This window comes from Oncorhynchus tshawytscha, linkage group LG27 (assembly GCF_018296145.1).
Source record: "Oncorhynchus tshawytscha isolate Ot180627B linkage group LG27, Otsh_v2.0, whole genome shotgun sequence".
In the NCBI taxonomy this organism is placed as follows: domain Eukaryota; kingdom Metazoa; phylum Chordata; class Actinopteri; order Salmoniformes; family Salmonidae; genus Oncorhynchus; species Oncorhynchus tshawytscha.
This window is the reverse complement of record NC_056455.1, coordinates 9,433,750-9,455,409: the sequence shown is the minus strand read 5'-3', so window position 1 is coordinate 9,455,409 and position 21,660 is coordinate 9,433,750. Positions and strand designations below refer to the sequence as shown.

Genomic DNA, 21,660 nt, shown 5'->3' with positions numbered 1-21,660 from the left:
GTTTATCATCCAGCAGCTCCAGTCAGTACTCACCTGGTCACGGAATCATTCCTTCATTAAGATCCGTTTGTTGAATGACTGTTTAACTGACTGACTGACTGATTCATATGGTTGTACTAAGGCAGTAATACAGGCCGTCCTACTGTTAACACAAACAATCCCCATGCATTACCCAGACACTGCCAGGTTTAGCAAAGAGTGTGTAACTTTATATGAGTGGACAGTGTTGAATGAATCATTTGCCTCGTTAGATCATCGCTGTTAATCTAGGCTTGTTATTAACCGTTGCTAACAGCCATTTTATTTCATTTAAATATTCATACCATTTTGATTGGCCATATGGCTTCAGGCTGATTTACTTGACATCATTAAGTTGGATTTTCATTAGTAGTTTTGCTTCGTCAGCCTGTGTGTGTGTGTGTGTGTGTGTGTGCCAGCATTCGAGTGTGTGTCCAGACTGTGTGTATGTCTCACCATCAGTCTTGTGGTTCTCTCGCTTCGACACACACACCACAGTTGTGTGGCCATTCTCAGTAGAACATTACAGTCCTCATAACACAAACGTTTTCATGTTAACTGTGAAGGCCTTGTGTTGACATGTCTCTCCTGTGTTGTCTCTCCAGTGACCTGGAGAAGTCAGTGGAGGATATCCAGAAGGGTTCGTCTGTCAATCACAAACTGGTGACGGTTCAGGAGCTGGAGGAGAAGGCCTCACTTCTGAGGAAACTAGGAGAGACACTCACAGAGCTCAAGAGTAAGTTACTCCCTGATACACTGATCACTCACAGACACACTGACACGGTCTGATACACTGATCACTCATCACAGACACACGGACAGGGTCTGACCACAGGAGGCTGTTAACAGCTCGTAATAATGGCCGGAACGGAGCAAATGGAATGACATCAAACACCTGGCAACCATGTGTTTGATGTATTTGATACCATTCCACTAATTCCGTTCCAGCCATTACCACGAGCATGTTCTCCCCAATTAAGAGGACACCAACCTCCTGTGGGTCTGATACACTGATCACTCACAGACACACTCACACGGTCTGATACACTGATCACTCACATACACACTGACATGATCTCATACACTGATCACTCACCGACACATTGACATGGTCTCATACACTGCTCACTCACAGACACACTGACATGGTCTCATACACTGATCACTCACCGACACACTGACATGGTCTCATACACTGATCACTCACAGACACACTCACATGGTCTGATACACTGATCACTCACAGACACACTCACCTGGTCTCATACACTGACCACTCACAGACACACTCACCTTGTCTGATACACTCATCACACTGTAGGCACTGACTTAGAATGTCAATCACAGACACACATCAGTCTCAAACATCCAGACATCACAATCACCACTCTCAGAATCAGACTCCCGTTGCAACTCATGAGATGTTAATATGTAGTGTCCCCTCTCTCTCCCTGTCCCCCTCCAGACCAGTTCCCCAGTCTGCAGAGTAAGATGTAGTGTCCCCTCTCTCTCCCTGTCCCCCTCCAGACCAGTTCCCCAGTCTGCAGAGTAAGATGTAGTGTCCCCTCTCTCTCCCTGTCCCCCTCCAGACCAGTTCCCCAGTCCGCAGAGTAAGATGTAGTGTCCCCTCTCTCTCCCTGTCCCCCTCCAGACCAGTTCCCCAGTCTGCAGAGTAAGATGCGGGTGGTGTTGAGGGTGGAGGTGGAAGCCGTCAAGTTCCTGAAGGAGGAGCCACACAGACTGGACGCCCTGCTGAAACGCTGCAAGAGCGTCACTGACACACTGACCACTATGCGCAGGTACGACCCAACACACTGATACAACCCAACACACTGACCACCATGTGCAGGTATGACCCAACACACTAACCTCTCTACGCAGGTACGACCCAACACACTGACCGCCATGCGCAGGTACGACCCAAAACACTGACCACCATGCGCAGGTACGACCCAACACACTGACCGCCATGCGCAGGTACGACCCAAAACACTGACCACCATGCGCAGGTACAACCCAACACACTGACCACCATGCGCAGGTACGACCCAACACACTGACCACCATGCGCAGGTACGACCCAACACACTGACCACCATGCGCAGGTACGACCCAACACACTGACCACCATGCGCAGGTACAACCCAACACACTGACCACCATGCGCAGGTACAACCCAACACACTGACCACCATGCACAGGTACAACCCAACACACTGACCACCATGCGCTGGGTACAACCCAACACACTGACCACCATGCGCAGGTACAACCCAACACACTGACCACCATGCACAGGTACGACCCAACACACTGACCACCATGCACAGGTACAACCCAACACACTGACCACCATGCGCAGGTACGACCCAACACACTGACCACCACGCGCAGGTACAACCCAACACACTAACCTCTCTACGCAGGTACGACCCAACACACTGACCACCATGTGCAGGTACAACCCAACACACTGACCACCATGCGCAGGTACGACCCAACACACTGACCACCATGCGCAGGTACGACCCAACACACTGACCACCATGCGCAGGTATGACCCAACACACTGACCACCATGCGCAGGTACGACCCAACACACTGACCGCCATGCGCAGCTACGACCCAACACACTGACCGCCATGCGCAGGTACGACCCAACACACTGACCACCATGCGCAGGTATGACCCAACACACTGACCACCATGCGCAGGTACGACCCAACACACTGACCGCCATGCGCAGGTACGACCCAACACACTGACCTCTCTACGCAGGTACGACCCAACACACTGACCTCTCTACGCAGGTACGACCCAACACACTGACCGCCATGCGCAGGTACGACCCAACACACTGACCGCCATGCGCAGGTACGACCCAACACACTGACCGCCATGCGCAGGTACGACCCAACACACTGACCTCTCTACGCAGGTACGACCCAACACACTGACCTCTCTATGCAGGTACGACCCAACACACTGACCGCCATTGAAACATCGACACCGATCCAACATCACAGGTACCTGAACGATGTGTAACTCAAGAGTCTGCATTGTCTAGCCACAGCCCACCAGCACTGAACACATACTGGCCGATATACAGACGTTACTGGCATCGCCTGACACTGTGTTTGTGTGGTCAGGCAAGTGAACGAGGGCGTGTGGAAGAAGCAGGAGGACTTCCCCAAGCACAGCAGTGAGGACTTCCGTAAGAGTTCTGACTTTGACATGCCCACCAGCCCCCCTCTCAACCTCAGTGACCTGAGGGGAGGCAGCAGCCTGTCTAACTGGAGCCCCCACTCCAGCCACAGTCACGGTCATGGACACAGCCACCCGTCCTCTGGCCCTCACAGGGACACTCATCCCCCTGTGCCTCACAAGGGCCGGGCCCTGGAAGAACTGGCCAACCGCGCTGCTGCTGATAAGGCTGTGTCTGTGGAGGTTCGACTGGTAAGGAACCCTTCTGTTACTCCATTCTAGTGTTTAGTCTGTAGTTGTCCTGGTCTAGCATTGGTATGATGATACAGTATGTATAGGTTTTGGAGGAGAGTGTGCGTAGGCATGAGTGAGTCTACAAGTGTGGATGTCTGCACATGTGTGAGTGAGTGTCAGTGGATTCTGCTGAGGGGAGGACGGCTCATAATAAGAGCTGAAACGGAGCGAATGGAATGGTATCAAACACACAGAGACACATGTTTGATGTGTTTGATACCATTCCACTGATTCCACTCCAGTCATTACCACAAGACCGTCCTCCCCAATTAAGGTGCCACCAACCTCCTGTGGTGAGTGTGTGTGAGTGTGTGTGAGTGTGTGTGTGTGTGTGTGTCTGTGTGTGAATACAATAATCCTCACTGTGCTATATCTCTCTATGGTTCCCCCTCCCCAGGCAGCAGAGAGGGACTGGGAGGAGAAGCGGGCCAGTCTGACCCAGTACAGTGCTCAAGACATCAACCGTCTGCTGGAGGAGACCCAGGCTGAGCTGATGAAGGCCATCCCAGACCTGGACTTTGCCGCCAAGCAGATCAACAAGCCCTCCTCCAACACACCCTCCCAGTCTCAGACCCCCCAGAGTGGGGGAGGGACCCCAGATCACCGCCCTGCCAAGCCCCAGCACGCCACACACAAGCTCTCGGGGAAGGAACCTGGCTCCAGACGTGGTTCTGGTAAGGATACATCAGATCTCTCCTTACCCAACAGAGGTAACAGTAGACCAGTTTTGATGTACAGCAGTGTTTTGTCACATACTCAGCTCCTGAATGTGTCAGGGTTGGCTGTGGTGCCAGTATGAATGTATTGTGTCTGGTTCTCTAACGGGTGCCCATGGTACTGCCCTGCCTGCCACAGATGCAGAGCAGTTGACAGTGACTCGCTATCGTACAGAGAAGCCCTCGAAGTCGCCCCCTCCCCCACCACCTCGACGCAGCTTCCCATCATCCCCGGCTGGACTGATCACCCGCAGCGGAGAGACCCTTATCCCCGGCAAGAACATGAAGGTGACAGAGCATGAGGCATGGATGTATATTCACACACACACACACACACACACACACACACACACACACACACACACACACACACACACACACACACACACACACACACACACACACATCCTGCCTAGTTTCTGATCTCCACTATGTATGTGTGTAAAAGTCGGAGGCGGAGGAGGCAGAAGCACAGAAGCCCCATGTGAAGCTGCGACGGACAGTGTCTGAAAACCCACGTCCTGCGTCCACCCCTCCCACAATCGCCTCTGGAGACAAGGAGGAGGGAGAGGAGGACATGATCGCTGCTGAACTGGAGGTACTGGTATACCAGCTTCGGAAATAGTGGATTAATAGTGTTTGCAGAGTTGATATAGTATTCATAGAAGTGGTCCCTGAAGGATTTTAGGTAAGGGTGCAGGGAATGGGAAATGTCACTGAAAAACGACACTTCCTTGTAGCTACACACACACACAGACACACACTCACAACTGCTGTAGGCCTCATTAGCTGGCTGCTTGGTGTGTTAGAGAGCATGGTCAGGTCAAAGCAGCAGGTGCCATATGTCCTCCACACCCCAGGCCTACACACTGGGCCAGAGAGTCCATTCACTGTGGGCCCAGATTACTGCTGATCACACAGCTTAGTCACACACACACAGCATGTCACCCAGAGCTCACAGACCAACCCAGCTTGGCCACGTGGACCCAAATGAAGCATTGAGTTGTGTGTTTGTCTTTCGTATGCCCTGCTGGCCACATAGTGAAACAATAAATTGGACTGATTATAAAAAATGTCACTGTAATTTTTGATAGCCCAGTTATGATAATTGATCTTGATATTATGGATAACTTATCCTAATTTAACCATTATTTACATTACTTCAACTGTCCCCTCCCCTCCCTCCTACCCTTCCCCCGGCCAGCTGTTTCAGAGAGCCCCCTCAGGCTCAGCCACCCCCTCCCCTGTCCCTGCCCAGTGCCCCCGCAGCAGGACCAGCGTGCCCCCCTCCAGCCTCGACCTATGGCCCCCAGGGGCCCCGTGCACCAAGGTAACGCCCTCCCTGACCTCGCGAGGGCTTGTGTGGACTGCTGCTTCCTGAGCCTGCCCTCACCTTCCTCCTCGCCCTCCTTCCTCCTCGAACTAACACTTTCACCCCTCTACCCCCTCCCTCAAATACACACACCCATGTTCCATCCCTGATCTCTACACCCCTCCCAGAGTACACAGTCCCATCCTCACCTTTTATCTCTACCTGCAGAGTGCTCTCCACAGGGTCTCCTGTCAAACACAGCAGCTGGTCACCAGCACACAGAATGTACACTGACCCTATTCTGCTTGGTGCTGTAGGGAAAATAAAGGAGTTTGTACTATTGTTTTAAATGCAGCCCTTTGGTCCAGCACTCCCCCTTGTTCTACACTACCAGCACACACCCCAAAACACACTGTCTCCAGACGACACACACACCCTATACCAACACACCACTCACTCCCTGATGGAGTGATCACTCTTCCTTACACACAAACACTCCAGTGACTAGTCTCTCTCTGTGTTGGTTGCAGTGCTCTGAAGTGCGTGTGCGTGTGCGTGTGTGTTTGTGTGTGTGTGTGTGTGTGTGTGTACAGTTGTGAAACTCTAAACTGTCTACCAGCTGTCTAGAACATCGTTGGACTGCTCTGGCCTACAGTGGAAGCAGGGCAGCTCAGAATGCATACTGGCATCACACTCACAGGTTAGTGCCTTAATGAGAAGTATTTTAGAACCAGTCAATTACCATCACACTGTTTAGAAAACAATCCTATTTTATCTTATTGAATGTATGTTGGAATATTAATTCTATTCACCCATTCTGTTTAACAGGCACAGAGCACGGCCCTTCCTGGTCCGTCCTTCTCTCCTGTCCCCCGGATCGTGCCGACAGAGTGCGTGTCAGTTTCACCCTCTCCCTCAGAAGGCTTTGTCAGAGACTTGACACAGGACCATCAGATGTCCCCAACAGTGGACCAGTCCCAGAGGAGCCAGACTGCTCCTCCCCAGACAGCCCCCAAGATCCATGAGGTGTCTAAGGGGAAGGATCCCGTCAGCCAGCCCCAGAGGAAGCTCTCTCGGCGGAGGGAGCTGAGAATCCTGGAGTCCTTTGAGAAGGAGGAAGAGAGGGAGGAGAGAGAAGAGCTGTCCTTGGTGCTGACTGAGCTGGGGGTGATGGTGATGTCACACTCGGAGGCTCAGAAGCTCAGCAAGACCTGGGGAGAGGCTCTACAGACACTCACCATCCCACCTCAGCCTTCAGAGGGAAGCACTGAAACCCGTCTGTGTGGGGCTCCACTACTGGTATTCTTCAGGGAGATTATGACGGTCAGAGAGGCCTACAGGAAGCTGCAGTTACTGCTGGGCAGCGAGGAGGACACAAGGTCATCCAATGTGGTCCCCAAGCCTAGAGCAGGATCTTCTCACAGCAGCCTGAGCAGCAGCCCCAGTACCCTGGGCTCCAGGATAACTCTCTCCACTGAGCAGCAGGACTCTCTGAGAGAGGTTCTGAGGAGAGGGGTGGAGACAGGGGCCAGGAACCTGACACTCCCTCACAGCAATGGAATAAAGAGTATTCTTGCCACCCTTCCGGAGCCCAATCAGGACTCTGCAGAAGCAGCAGTGAAACCCAATGGGTCTGCAGGGTGTGAGGAGAGCCAGGCCAGGGAAGAACAGGGACCGAACCCCTGGAAGCAGGGAGAGGACATTAGGAGCAGCACCTACAGGAGGCTGGACAGCCTGGATGAAACCATCCGCGAGCTGGAGAACACCCTGCTGGAGCTCAGTGGCCACCCCACCACAGTGCACCTCCCCCCCCCCACACCCCCCACTGACACTGCCTTGTCAGAGGCTCCAGACCCAGCCCAGATGCCTGGCACCAGCACCCCAGAGACCAAGAAGCCCCCAGTCCCACCCAAGCCCAAACCCTCCTACACTCCTGCCACGATGACCAAGGTCTATAACGTGCACCCCTGCATAGACTCTGCTCTTTAGAGGGCATGCACTCACTTCTCTCTATCCTCTTCTGTCTTTTTGGCTTTAAGTGTTGGGGTTGCTGTTTCTGCTGAAGCTGAGGCTTTATCTTGTCTTCCTCCTATTGACTTCAGAGGGAATCTGACAGCACATAAATTACCAACCTCACATGGAGTTATACCTCACACCTCCGTTGAACCTCTCAACCTGCCAATTCCCACATAGGAGTAATCTGTCGTCTGCTCCCTGTGAAAACGGGTAGATTTTGGCAGTCCAAAGGCTTTAAATCTTAAATCTGTTCAACTCAAAGGGGGCCTGCGGCAGATGCTCTCCTTCTCTGTACTTTGATTAGTTATGTGGTGCTACTGTCGACTTGGAGACGGGTTGCTCATTGTCTTTTTCATTGATCTTCTGTTTCTACTCTGTAAACCAGGGCAAGTCCAATCTCTGCTGCAATAAACTGTCGTTTCTCTTTCTCTCCTTTATTCCCCCCCCCCTCTCTTCACATCTTTGTCTTGTCTTTGTCCTTTGCTGCTTCTCTCGTCTCTGTAATCAATTACCAGTTACCTGCATCATCAACTATTATGGCTTTACCTTGAACTTTCTTTCGGCTTATCGACAAACGAAATGTCGAGACTTGTTTACAAATTGGCCTGAAACTGAATACAGACACACACTGTTGTTTTCATTATCCCATAGTAAATCATTAGCATAGGGCAGACCAGACCTCGGAGGGCTCATTGCATGCTGGGAGTCGGAGTTTGTCATTTCACCTTTAGGGTCAACGCTCCTTGTAAAGCTCCCAAAATGAAGTACATGGTTGAGTAATGCTGATAGATAGGCTTAGAGACAGAGAGGTGAAGAGGTAGACTGTATCATGGACCACCATGTTGTCTCAGTGTGTACATGGACTTTCATTCAGTCCAACTGCAGTGGAGTGCCAAGCTACAGTGGGGCTGACTGTCAGGGACTGTTTCTCCTCTCGGCCGTTCAGCTGGAGAAACAGGTCCCGTGGGCTTAACGTGGGGTTGATGTGGAGTTGCAGCGTTTTCACGCCTTGTTGCATCACTCTCAGTACTGTAACCACCACTGCCTATAACTGGGTCTCATTAGGCCAATCAGATCCTTCACCCAGGTTCCCTGCTCTACCCCTGAATGATTCATATTAGCATACCGTACTGGGCGCTCTGTCTCCTGTAATCAAATGCACTGCCTTTCCTCTTAGCCAATGTGCGTGTGTGGAGGGGGTTGGGGAGTAGATAGGATGTGCGCGTGTGTAGGGGGTTGTGTAGGATGTGCGTGTGTGGGGGTTGGGGAGTAGATAGGATGTGCGTGTGTGGGGGTTGGGGAGTAGATAGGATGTGCGTGTGTGGGGGGTTGGGGAGTAGATAGGATGGGTGTGGGGAGTAGATAGGATGTGCGTGTGTGTTGGGGGAGATAGGATGGGGTTGGAGGGGTTGGGGAGTAGATAGGATGTGCGGCGTGTGTGGAGGGGGGTGTGGAGGGGGGGAGTAGATAGGATGTGCGGCGTGTGTGGAGGGGGTTGGGGAGTAGATAGGATGTGCGCGTGTGGAGGGGGTTGGGGAGTAGATAGGATGTGCGCGTGTTGGAGTGAGTGAGTGCGCATTTGCTTTTTGCATATTAGAGGCAGAGAAAATGGTTGAGCCGACTACATCATATGATGGAGCCCCTGGTGCAGCCACGCTACGCACACACCACTTTGAATTTTCCATTTCCATATTCACCTGTTTGTCAGATCTTCTGCAGCCAGTGTGTAATGATGTAGTGAAAGTCAGTGGGGCGGATAGCAGGGAGGTGTTTCAGCGAGGGCTAGAGTGAGGACCCTGATCTTAGGGTTTTCAGCAGCCGGCGGGGGTACTGGGTGAGAGCTTCTATTGAGTTTGGTTTATGTCTGATTAAAAGGAATTAAATGTAAATCTGTTCGTGCTCTGTGACACTAATACTCACATCTCTCCCCTCTTCTCCTCTCCTTGTCTCCTTCTCCAGGGAGGCAACAGCTCTTCAGCTGTGGGTAAAGTCCACTCCTCGGCTGCCTCCAGACTGAAGCACCTGCAGCAGAGCAGCACAGAGAAGACCAAAACTGGCAAGAGGGAAGACTTCCTCAAGGGCCAGCAGCAGGTACTGTATTCTAGTGAGACTGATCATCTACTACTGACTGCCCCTACCTAACTGACCCCACACCTCCATCTTCTGCACAAGGTAGCCTATTCCACTGTTGTACTAGTGTACCGCCATATCTTGGTGTGACTTCTTAATCCATAGACCGTCGATGTTTTAGCCAGAGCCAATAGTACTACTAGGGTCTTGTTTGATAAAGGGGATATAGATAGTGTATGGAATAGATAGTGTAGTGCACCAGGGCACCTGAAGGTTTTGAAGGATGTTGCGTTATAAATTGGGAGATGCAAGGGGACCCAGGGGAGACGGGGAAATGGAACTGTTCAGCCGTGTCAGAACAAAGTCGAGCTGAGAGAGAACTTTCTTCTCTAGTGCAGGCAGGAGTCATGTCAATGAAATAAGCTTTAATGTCAATGTTACTTGAAAAATACCGGAGCACCTAAACCTCCTCTCCACGCTAAAAATACTTTGATTGGGAATTCAGAGAGGGAGTCATTCATGTGGAGAGAGAGGGTGTGTGTGTGTGTGTGTGTGTGTGTGTGTGTGTGTGTGTGTGTGTGTGTGTGTGTGTGTGTGTGTGTGTGTGTGTGTGAGAGATAGAGAAAAAACACGTGTGAGAATGTATACACACGTACACAGTGTGTTATGAGACTGGGCTGACTAGTAGCTGTATAGGTAAACAGGGGAGGAATCTCTAATTCCCTTGTCTCCCAATGTAGGCTGAGGCTAATCAGTAGCCAGTTGTGTCAGTGCAATCACTGATTATTCAATATGAAGAGCACAATGCTTCCCCCAGTGTGCTCCCTTCAGCTCTCGCTCGCTTTCTCTCTCTTCCTGTTTTATTCACTCACTCCTTCCTTACTGCCCAATCTTTTTCATCCCTATTATTCCCTGTTCTCTCAATTTTGCTATCTCTCTTTCCCCACCTCTGTCTTCCTCTCTCTCCCCCTGTGTGTCTCTCTTTCCCCACCTTTATCTTTCTCTCTCTCCCCCTGTGTCTCTTGTTCCCTCCCTCTGCTTCCCTGTTTCTGGAAAGCTGTAGGGGTGGAGCGGCCTCCTTCTAGCCCACTGAGAGGAAAATGAATCCCATTATTTCAGTATGAGGACACAGGATCTCAGCGTGCTCTCTTTGTCCACAGACTGTTGCAAACAATTACATTGAAAACAGGCTGTGTGAAAACACTATCCCCTCGCCCAAAGAAGGAAAGATGTTCAAAACAATCTCTCTCAGAGTCGGCACCAAGACATAAGTTAAGATAACGCCAACAACAACAGTAACAAAGACATTACTAAACCCATTTCAGAGCATTTTGAATCAACATATTACTTCAGTCGAGGAAGTCAATCTCCCCACTACTCAATGACTGACAGCAGGCTGTTTGTATTGGCATAACATGCAATGGATGTCTGTCTTCTCTCATTACCCCACCTCAACACTGTCAGATGCCCATCCACCCACCATTTTAATTGACCCATAGAGCTTTAAGGTGCCCCCCCCCCTACTTTCAACACTCCTATAGAGTTGTAAGTTAGTTTCCCCACTCCTATAGAGTTGTAAGTTTGTTTCCCCACTCCTATGGAGTTGTAAGTTAGTTTCCCCACTCCTATAGAGTTGTAAGTTTGTTTCCCCACTCCTATAGAGTTGTAAGTTAGTAGCCCCACTCCTATAGAGTTGTAAGTTAGTTTCCCCACTCCTATAGAGTTGTAAGTTAGTTTCCCCACTCCTATAGAGTTGTAAGTTAGTTTCCCCACTCCTATAGAGTTGTAAGTTAGTTTCCCCACTCCTATAGAGTTGTAAGTTAGTTTCCCCACTCCTATAGAGTTGTAAGTTAGTTTCCCCACTCCCATAGAGTTGTAAGTTAGTTTTGTCATAGAGTTGTAAGTTTAGCCCCACTCCTATAGAGTTGTAAGTTTGTTTCCCCACTCCTATAGAGTTGTAAGTTAGTAGCCCCACTCCTATAGAGTTGTAAGTTTGTTTCCCCACTCCTATAGAGTTGTAAGTTAGTTTCCCCACTCCTATAGAGTTGTAAGTTAGTTTCCCCACTCCTATAGAGTTGTAAGTTAGTTTCCCCACTCCTATAGAGTTGAGTTAGTAGCCCCACTCCTATAGAGTTGTAAGTTTGTTTCCCCACTCCTATAGAGTTGTAAGTTAGTTTCCCCACTCCTATAGAGTTGTAAGTTTGTTTCCCCACTCCTATAGAGTTGTAAGTTTGTTTCCCCACTCCTATAGAGTTGTAAGTTAGTTTCCCCACTCCTATAGAGTTGTAAGTTTGTTTCCCCACTCCTATAGAGTTGTAAGTTAGTTTCCCCACTCCTATAGAGTTGTAAGTTTGTTTCCCCACTCCTATAGAGTTGTAAGTTTGTTTCCCCCTCCTATAGAGTTGTAAGTTAGTTTCCCCACTCCTATAGAGTTGTAAGTTAGTTTCCCCCTCCTATAGAGTTGTAAGTTAGTAGCCCCCTCCTATAGAGTTGTAAGTTTGTTTCCCCACTCCTATAGAGTTGTAAGTTAGTTTCCCCACTCCTATAGAGTTGTAAGTTTGTTTCCCCACTCCTATAGAGTTGTAAGTTAGTAGCCCCACTCCTATAGAGTTGTAAGTTAGTTTCCCCACTCCTATAGAGTTGTAAGTTAGTTTCCCCACTCCTATAGAGTTGTAAGTTAGTTTCCCCACTCCTATGGAGTTGTAAGTTAGTTTCCCCACTGCTATAGAGTTGTAAGTTAGTTTCCCCACTCCTATAGAGTTGTAAGTTAGTTTCCCCACTCCTATAGAGTTTTAAGTTAGTTTCCCCACTCCTATAGAGTTGTAAGTTAGTTTCCCCACTCCTATAGAGTTGTAAGTTAGTTTCCCCACTCCTATAGAGTTGTAAGTTAGTTTCCCCACTCTCATAGAGTTGTAAGTTAGTTGTCCCCCTCCCATAGAGTTGTAAGTTAGTTGTCCCCCTCCCATAGAGTTGTAAGTTAGTTTCCCCACTCCTATAGAGTTGTAAGTTAGTAGCCCCACTCCTATAGAGTTGTAAGTTAGTTTCCCCACTCCTATAGAGTTGTAAGTTAGTAACCCCACTCCTATAGAGTTGTAAGTTAGTAACCCCACTCCTATAGAGTTGTAAGTTTGTTTCCCCACTCTCATAGAGTTGCAAGTTAGTTTCTCCACTCTCATAGAGTTGCAAGTTAGTTTCCCCACTCCTATAGAGTTGTAAGTTAGTTTCCCTACTCTCATAGAGTTGTAAGTTAGTTTCCCCACTCCTATAGAGTTGTAAGTTAGTTTCCCCATTCCTATAGAGTTGTAAGTTAGTTTCCCCACTCTCATAGAGTTGTAAGTTAGTTTCCCCACTCCTATAGAGTTGTAAGTTAGTAACCCCACTCCTATAGAGTTGTAAGTTAGTAACCCCACTCCTATAGAGTTGTAAGTTAGTTTCCCCACTCCTATAGAGTTGTAAGTTAGTAACCCCACTCCTATAGAGTTGTAAGTTAGTTTCCCCACTCCTATAGAGTTGTAAGTTAGTAGCCCCACTCCCATAGAGTTGTAAGTTAGTTTCCCCACTCCTATAGAGTTGTAAATTAGTTTCCCCACTCCTATAGAGTTGTAAGTTAGTAGCCCCACTCCTATAGAGTTGTAAGTTAGTAGCCCCACTCTCATAGAGTTGCAAGTTAGTTTCCCCACTCCTATAGAGTTGTAAGTTAGTTTCCCCACTCCTATAGAGTTGTAAGTTAGTTTCCCCACTCCTATAGAGTTGTAAGTTAGTTTCCCCACTCCTATGGAGTTGTAAGTTAGTTTCCCCACTGCTATAGAGTTGTAAGTTAGTTTACCCACTCCTATAGAGTTGTAAGTTAGTTTCCCCACTCCTATAGAGTTTTAAGTTAGTTTCCCCACTCCTATAGAGTTGTAAGTTAGTTGTCCCTCTCCCATAGAGTTGTAAGTTAGTTTTCCCACTCCTATAGAGTTGTAAGTTAGTAGCCCCACTCCTATAGAGTTGTACGTTAGTTGTCCCCCTCCCATAGAGTTGTAAATTAGTAGCCCCACTCCCTACTGATGCTGTTGTTTTGACTGACACCCACCCAGACATGCCCACCATGGGTGTCCTCTCTACTGGAGCCACTGCTGAAGGTGAAGAGATCTCTTCTCTCCTCCCCAGAGATGACCCCTCACCCCAAACTCCTACACTGACCTCCTCTCTCTCTGGTCATCACTCTTTCCTTTCATTTTCCTATCTTTTCTCTGTTTGTCTCTTTTCTGCTTATGTCCTCAGTGGTGTTATGAATTGACGTTATCGGTGGTGCGAAAGTTTTTATATTTGTGTTATCTGTCTGTACTGTGTGTTATCTGTTTGTCTGTGTGTTATCTGTATGTCTGTGTGTGTGGGAGATCGAACGGTGCATTGTGAGATGATACTCAGTGCCGTTTTGCCTGCGCTTGTTGTTATGCACTGCTACAGTACCAGGAGACGTCAGAGCGTTCCAGGCACGAGAGGATTTTTTTTAAATCACTGAGCTGTTATAAGAACAGACAGTTCAAAGCCACCATTTCGCTCCGTCGGCCTTTGGCGTATATCAAGGAAGACACGACAATGTGAATCATTTTCATACCACAATCCTCGATTTCCATTTCCCATTTCGCTTCTTATTACTTCTGGCTGGGAAGCAGGCTAGTCAAGCAGGGGGCGGTAAAGGCCAGTCCCACGACACAGTCTTTTGGCAGGCAGCTCTGAGCTTCCGGAGATGAGAGGAGGCTATCTTACTGCACTAACAGAGCGGAATAAATGTTGCGGTGGCCAGGCTTGAGAGAGATTGTGTCCTCAGGCAGCAGGAACAGCCCCTCTTCCTCGGGGCAGACAGCAGCGCCAGAGTTACTGCAGCACCAGCCAACACAGCAGGTTAAAGCCTCACAGGCCACACAACACGCACCTGCTGTCCAACCAACCACACAGACCGAATCCCCTCTGTCTCCACACTAACACCCTCCAACCACTCAACATGCAGGGCAGAGTAGAAACCTCTCAGAAATAGCGGGTTGCCTTTAGTCGGGAACATTGTAGAAGAGAACTTTTGACATATCTATGTACGAGAGTTATTCAAAAGCAAATGATTTGCTATCCTGGATTTAATCAAAGTCACCTCTAAATAAACGATGACCTTCGGTATAAAACCTGGTATGCAGAGTTATTGCTCTCTCCCAGTGTCTGTCTGACTGATGATACAGAGTTGGGAGAGTCACATCAGACTCTTCCTCTTCCTCTCATCCCCCAGCCACAAGCACAGATGTCTAGACAGGTGTCATCAGCCAGTGGCACCGATGTAGGACTGATCACAGAGTAGGGGACCCTCACACACCCGTGCTCTGGCATAGCTCTGTTAGCGTTTAGCACTGCCTGTCTTGTGCCCATGCCCTGGCACTGCCACTCGTCTCCAGCCATCCTCTATGAGAGAGACTGAATGCTGGCAGACTGCATTTACAGAGAATACACCCCCTGTACTGTACAATGTGTACAGCGCTACCACAATGTCTCACTGCCAACACAGCGCCATCTACTGGTGTACTCCAGCATCACACAAAGGGGAATATGCGTGATGCTGTTCATTTAATGTGTTTTGCATTTTTAATGACTCGGACGTCCATTAAAAAAACGGTCAAAACCGTAACGGACAACAGCAGTGTAACCCCTGTACACTTCTGTTACATTTTCACTTCAGACTGTTGGTATCATAATACAAAAAAAAAGATGTAATGTCCCATTCTGTGTATTTGGCACTCTTGGCTAGCATCAACATCAGCTGATACTAACCTGAATTTCCTGTGTTTGTCTCTTGTTCTCATCTCACCCCTCCTCCCTCACACCCCACCTCTCACCCCTCCTCCCTCACCCCACCCTGCCTGTGCCTCTCTACACCACCTGTTCCTGGGGTGCCACCACCACCTCACCCACCACCCTGTCACCTGTGTGATCCTCCTGGGCCATCCTGTACCACCCGGCCCACCCCTCCACCTGCGCCTCTGTGACCTCTGACCCTGCACAGTGAGTGAGGGACCAGCCTGTGCCCCGTGCCTGTCCTCTCCAGACTCCTCCTCAGCACCAACCACCTGACTACAGAGCTGCATCTGACCCCCCATCCCCTGCTACTCCTAGTCCATACCCTTAAGCTCCCCTCCCCTCTGTTGGCTTAACATGGGTATTAGCCGTCTCTGACTCCTGTACCCTCTCATGTCCTACATTGACCCCACAATGCACACGATATCTACCACTCTCCCCTTGGTGTGTTTGTGTGTGTGTTCTGTATGTTTGTGTGTGTGCATGTCTGTGTGAATGGAAGGGTGCTGTCAGGGACCACTACCAACTAAAGGACTGTACTCTGTTTTCGTTTCTCTTTTCCCCCTGAAACCTTTACAATTTTCCCCAATTCTCCATGTTCCTCCTCCTGTTCCTCCTGTTCCTGGTCTGTCCCTGGGTCTGACCCGTAGGCCCATGGGAACAACAGCAGCAGCAGTATTGAGCCCCTCCTGTCAGGCACCAAAGCTGCCAGTTTCTCCGGCCGCCTGTCCTCCTCCAGTTCGGCCTCGACTGTGTTTGCCCCGGGTCTGAGGAAGTATCCCCAGGAGGGGGCGCTGTCTTCCCTGACAGCCTCCTCCAGCCAGGCCAAAGCCCTGCTGGCCAGCCTGTCAGCCTCCAGCCTGTCAGCCTCCAGCCTAAGCGCCGAGGCCCTGCTCCTCTCCTCCACCTTCCGCCAACACCGCCTCCTCCGCGAGCAGCAGCGCGCCTCCTCCCTGCCCCTGTCCAACGGCCGCTCCTCCAACTCCACCACCACCTCAACCACCACCTCCTCTTCCTCCCCCACCTCCACCACCTCCTCCTCGCCCTCCTCCCCGACCGCCCTGACCTCCCTCAACCTCTCCTCCGTGGGGCTCAAGCCCAGCGGCCGCAGCCTGCAGCACTCCGGCTCCAACAGCTACAAGGATCGTGGCAGCAAGACCCTACTCAATCCTGTCTCCCCTAGCAACTCACAGTGAAGTACAAGAGGATGGATGGGAGGAGGAGGAAGAGGAGGAGCACAATCAAAGCACCATCACATGCCAAAAATGAAGAGGAAAACAAGCACACTAGTCCTGCCCTCAATGCCAAGAGTTATATGCAGCAACACATATCAGTGGGGAGTTCCCCAGAGTTGACTTTCTGAGTGTCACTTTGCTGCCCTTGGTCTCAGTCCAGCAGCCAGAATCTTCACATATCTATAATTATACAGTACAAGAGTTGATGGTGGTTCCTCTCTGGCTCTCCCACTCAGTAGTACTGACTGTTCCCAAGACCCCCAGAGAACGAGCTCAAAGATGGGCCTCGGCCTCCTTTCCCTCCCACTGCCTAGTCTGGTCCGGTCTGATCTGGTCTGGTCCGGTCTGATCTGGTCTGGGTGGACAGAAAAACAGTGCCAGTACTTTATGAACTCTCAGTTTGTCATCACACCATTTGCCAAATCTTACTGGATGGAACTTAAGTGGAGTAGATGTGATATCTAGACTGTGACTTATATTATACAGAGTAGAGTTGCAATAATCAACGAGTACAGTACAGTAGTCGTGTGTGTTCAGAGCTATAGCAGTCGTATTCCAGCACCTGGCACAATGTGAATCTGTCGAGAAAAACAAAGCTAAACCAAGGTGGTGGTTTCCATTCTGAGACCGTTTTCTGTTTGTTCGTTTCTTTATTTCAGACTTATCGCATCGCCTGTGTAGAAGTCGAAACTGGTGCTAATAGTTCTCCCTGTTTTGTAAAGAGTTTACATGAATGAAACGGCTCCCATTCAATGTGACTGTACATTCCACTGTGTATCTAATGCTACATCCCTGGAGTGGCTTAAGGCTGCTTCTCTCCGGCATCTGATTCCGTTCTTACCCTCGTTCTCTATGGCCCCACTATTAACACAGCAGTTTGGCAATGGAAGAAAAGGCCAGGGAGCTGCTTTTGTTGAGGTCCTCTGGTTTGAGAGTCTGCGCACAATTGTATCGCCCACAATAGCACGTTATAGGAACAGTAATGTGATATTACAGTAGATCAGTTATTTAACGGCTGAGCTGGTACATGAAGAGGGGAAAAAAAGAAAAACACAAATATATTTAAACAGTGAAATTGATCGTTAAGGACTGTAGAATGTGTAGACATGAATGTTGTATGACAATCAGGACGTATCCACAGTGGACGGGTTTTGCCTTGGACTGGCGTTCCCTGCTGCAGTGATTACACTCTTAACTCAACACACACTCACGTGACCAGGCACCGGCATACAGCAGTTAGATGCACGCACGGTCTCGGACACGCCGGTGAGACGGAGATCCACCAAACTGTTTATGAAAAGCACAGCCTCCATGACCAGTTGTTCAGAACTGTTGACTAGATTGCCCATTTCTTGATTTCATGACTGTGGAACCACTGGTCATGAATTAACCCACACCGGTTTGATAATGCCGTCCTTTAGGTAGTAATCGATTTGAATGGTTAAAAGGAACAGAATGTTCGAGAGAGAGAAACAAGGGCCACTGTTGAAAGGACCAGAGTTGTGGACCAGCTGATTATTGTTTAGCTGATTATTTACAAGACATGTTGCACAATGACTTTCATTTTGGCCTGTGTGTATTTTCAATATTTGCTCTAGATAAAACACGCAATGAGTTTATCTGGACCTCCCCCGACACAGAATCGGGCTTAGCCCACAGCTGTTGGTAAGGTTGCCACTGGAAATGGCTGCTTTTGTTCTGTGATATATGTTATGGAGAATAATTTGGTTCATGTACGACGGCAACCTTAAACCGGAGTGCTTATTAAGCAGATCACTGGCTCCATTCCTCACAGCTGACTTAAGAGCTTGGAAGTGTTATAAGGATAGAAACACACACTTTCATCAAAGACGTGTCGATGGTTTCCCTGCTGTTAATCTTACGTCAGCAAACACTCTGAAGCTCTCTTTCTTCTGTGATGCGTCACCAAGGCGACCTAGGGGGTTATGGCCGTGTGTAGCCCTCGTTCATTCTTCAATTGTTCGGTGAAATCCATTTTTTTGTGGCATTGAGATGAAAACAATTGCTTGTGAAAGAGGCCGGTGTCAAGTGCAGAGAGCTTGAGGTGGGGAGATTGGTTTTCATGTTTGAAGGCTAGTGTAATAACAAAGTGCTTTAACTCTTATCTACTGAGTTAATTTGGTGTAAAAGGGCTGGTTAGACAGGTTTATCTGGACGTCACTGTTTGACACCCTTTTGAGTTTAAGAAGGCTTTTATTTTTTGCAACTTGCTTTCTGTGCTGTCCTTTGGGGGAGATGTGTCTATGAATCAAACCCTTCTTGGAAGAGGTTCCCTCTGGACCTGATGTCTGACTGCCATGGTGCTGTTCTAATTGCACAAAATGATCGATGTCGCAATTTCCCCATGAGAGCACAGACTGGACCTATCTGCTGGAACCCTCTGGAACTTTGGTTTCATTGGAGACCCACCAAAGATACTGTTCATCAGTGGCTCCGACAACACATTGCTGTAAAGACCAGAACAAAGGGGTACATATTGGCACGCACACACACGCACGCACGCACGCACGCACACACACACACACACACACACACACACACACACGCACACACGCACGCACGCACGCACGCAAGCACACACACAGCATAGTGTGTCAGAATGTGGCCGTGTCAGAATGTGGCCGTGGCATTGCAATAAGCACACCCTCTGTTCTGTCAGCGAGACAACGGCAAGCTCACGGCACAGCAAGTTAATTAAGCCTCACACTGGCTGCACTGTAGCAATGCAGGCCTCTAGCCCTAGGTTCTATAAAGTGAAGCCCAATGAAACATATGTACTTACTCGTTCAGCTCCACACTCAAATCCATAACTCCCAGCACTGCTTTTGCGTCTGGCAGGGTGATGGGGAGGAAGGGAGGGAGGTATTCACACTTCGCTGCTTTTACACAGGAAAGTCCAAGATGAGAACCCCAAGACTGCGTGACAGTGCTTTTTTGAGTCACTATAGCACTAGTGTTATTGGACAGTAGATTTCAATATAGCTGAGTCTTGGAGGGGTTTATTGGTAGTGGGGATGAGGAAGGGAGGGTGGAGAGTGTGGAGACACTCGTAGTGAAAGCCCCTGGCAATCAGAGAGAGAGTTCATTGCAAACTTGAAATTAAAATGAAAAAATAATCATATGTATATGAATATATCTTCGTGAAGATGTTTGTGTATGATATTAATATAATTGTGAAGAAAGTGTGACACATAGGTCTGGATTAAATTATTATAATGTACAATTTAAATCATCCTCTTTTGGGGATTTATATGAGTAAGGCATTTTGTACAGACTTTCCTTTTCAATTCTTCGAGAGAGATAATGTATTTCACATTAGCAAATTATTTATTCATAAGCAGAACATTTTTATATTGATTTGAAAATATTTATCTGTATAGAAGACAGGACAGGTATGTAATATACAGTGGAGCTCATTTTTAATTCTGGGATCTTTTTATTAGCACTATTTTTAACAGTTGTGTGAGTTTCCTCTTTTGTTGGCCTGCTGGCCCATACTACTGGTATGTTAAGGGAGAGGTTGCCCCTGAGCTGGTCCAGTACAACTTCTGCTCCCAGGCCTCCACTAGCTAACATTCATTTTGAGGTAAGGGGAGCTGTTTCTAGACCTGTTCTTAGAGGCGTGCCTTTTCTTTGGAACTTCTGTTGGTTTACTTAGTCCTCTTCTAGTCTCTGTCCTAGTCTTTGTATTACATAGCGCTCCTTATGCCTGACTGATGTGTTCTTCACCCTTGGCTGATTCCAGTGATGTTAGAGAGAAGTCTGGTGGGAATCAGCGAGAGAGAGAGATGAGAGACAACACTGTGAAGTGGGCGTTTCTATGATGATGCAACATGACCTTGCTGCTCTGATTGGTTGTATTGATCTACCGTGAAAGGACTGTTCACAAGAGAGGGGTTGTCTGTTCCTCCTGAAGGCATCCCACTAAAATGAATAGCCCATACTAGAAACTCCTCTACTGGTGGTACGATAGGATGGTAATTACATCTGTATGGCCCAAAGTTATTAACGGAGAAGGATCTCAGCATTGAACAAGTCAATGACAAACCAAGAGCCCGTAACGCGGATCGATATGGAGCGTTAGCTTTTTCTTCGTCATCATAATCTTTGTCTATTGAGACGTGTTTGGTTCTGTTTTAAATAAATGAAAGAGACATATGTGCATTATTTGACCTGCTGTCTGTGGTGTGTGCAGTACTGTATGAGGTTCTGACATGAATGTGTGGATGTTCCAAAATCTTGGCATCGAGAAGATAACAAGACAAAACGATGTGTAAATAGACGGAGTAATTCCTAGAAAGTGCAACAAAATATTATGTCCAAAATAATGATTTATTAACTCAAAGATGGACACAAAGGTATATTATAAAACAATGCATGAAATATTGTCAAGCAATCGCACGGTGGTGCAGTTGTTGTCTACATGATTTCTTAAAAAACAGAGCGAGATGGAAGTGGTACACCTCTTTTTCTAAGGTTTACAACGGTAGAGAGCCAGACCTTTTTTTACTTTGGATCTTTCTGTGACACAGGCGATGTTCAGTCTTACTGTGTTCAGTGATGCAACGGTGATGATGGCTAAGAGTGAGGAGTGTTCCCAACCATCCAGAACGATCCGGAACGCTTCAACGCACCTTCACCAGAAAACACCACCAATTTTGATCTCCCACTTGTAGAGTAGTGTGACATAATGAACAATACAAAAAAAATAGATCTATATAAATATAAATACCTACTGATACTGGACATTCTCATTTATCAGTGTGGATGCCATGATATTCTGTGAGAAATGTGATTTTTTTTGTTTCCTTTCTGTGAGAAGACCGGCAGTTGAACCTGCTTCCTTTTGTACATACTTGCTGTGGTTGTGTGTCTAATAAAGTGCAGCTCTCTTGTACAGTCGGAGTCCGGGTTTCGCTTTATCGTAGACAGTAAGTTGATCTTCTCTATG

At 48.4% G+C, this 21,660-nt stretch overlaps 1 protein-coding gene across 8 annotated transcripts in view; it reads left to right on the top strand.

The window, feature by feature from the left end:
- Positions 1-21,606, top strand: part of si:ch211-278a6.1 (SRC kinase signaling inhibitor 1) — a 69,990-nt gene extending 48,384 nt beyond the window's left edge. For 7 of the 8 annotated variants that reach the window (XM_042307203.1, XM_042307206.1, XM_042307205.1 and 4 more), the window contains 12 exons: positions 1-21; positions 624-754; positions 1,670-1,817; positions 3,168-3,474; positions 3,914-4,190; positions 4,372-4,520; positions 4,681-4,830; positions 5,437-5,562; positions 6,164-6,244; positions 6,373-7,494; positions 9,520-9,651; positions 15,662-21,606. The exon at positions 1-21 is cut by the window's left edge and continues 155 nt beyond it. In XM_042307203.1, the coding sequence (XP_042163137.1) occupies positions 1-21; positions 624-754; positions 1,670-1,817; positions 3,168-3,474; positions 3,914-4,190; positions 4,372-4,520; positions 4,681-4,830; positions 5,437-5,562; positions 6,164-6,244; positions 6,373-7,494; positions 9,520-9,651; positions 15,662-15,664 (2,647 nt within the window). In that variant the 3' untranslated portion in view covers positions 15,665-21,606. The remainder of the gene's footprint in view (positions 22-623; positions 755-1,669; positions 1,818-3,167; positions 3,475-3,913; positions 4,191-4,371; positions 4,521-4,680; positions 4,831-5,436; positions 5,563-6,163; positions 6,245-6,372; positions 7,495-9,519; positions 9,652-15,661) is intronic. The other variant, XM_042307209.1, reaches the window with a different exon arrangement.
- The last annotated feature ends 54 nt before the right edge of the window (positions 21,607-21,660 follow it).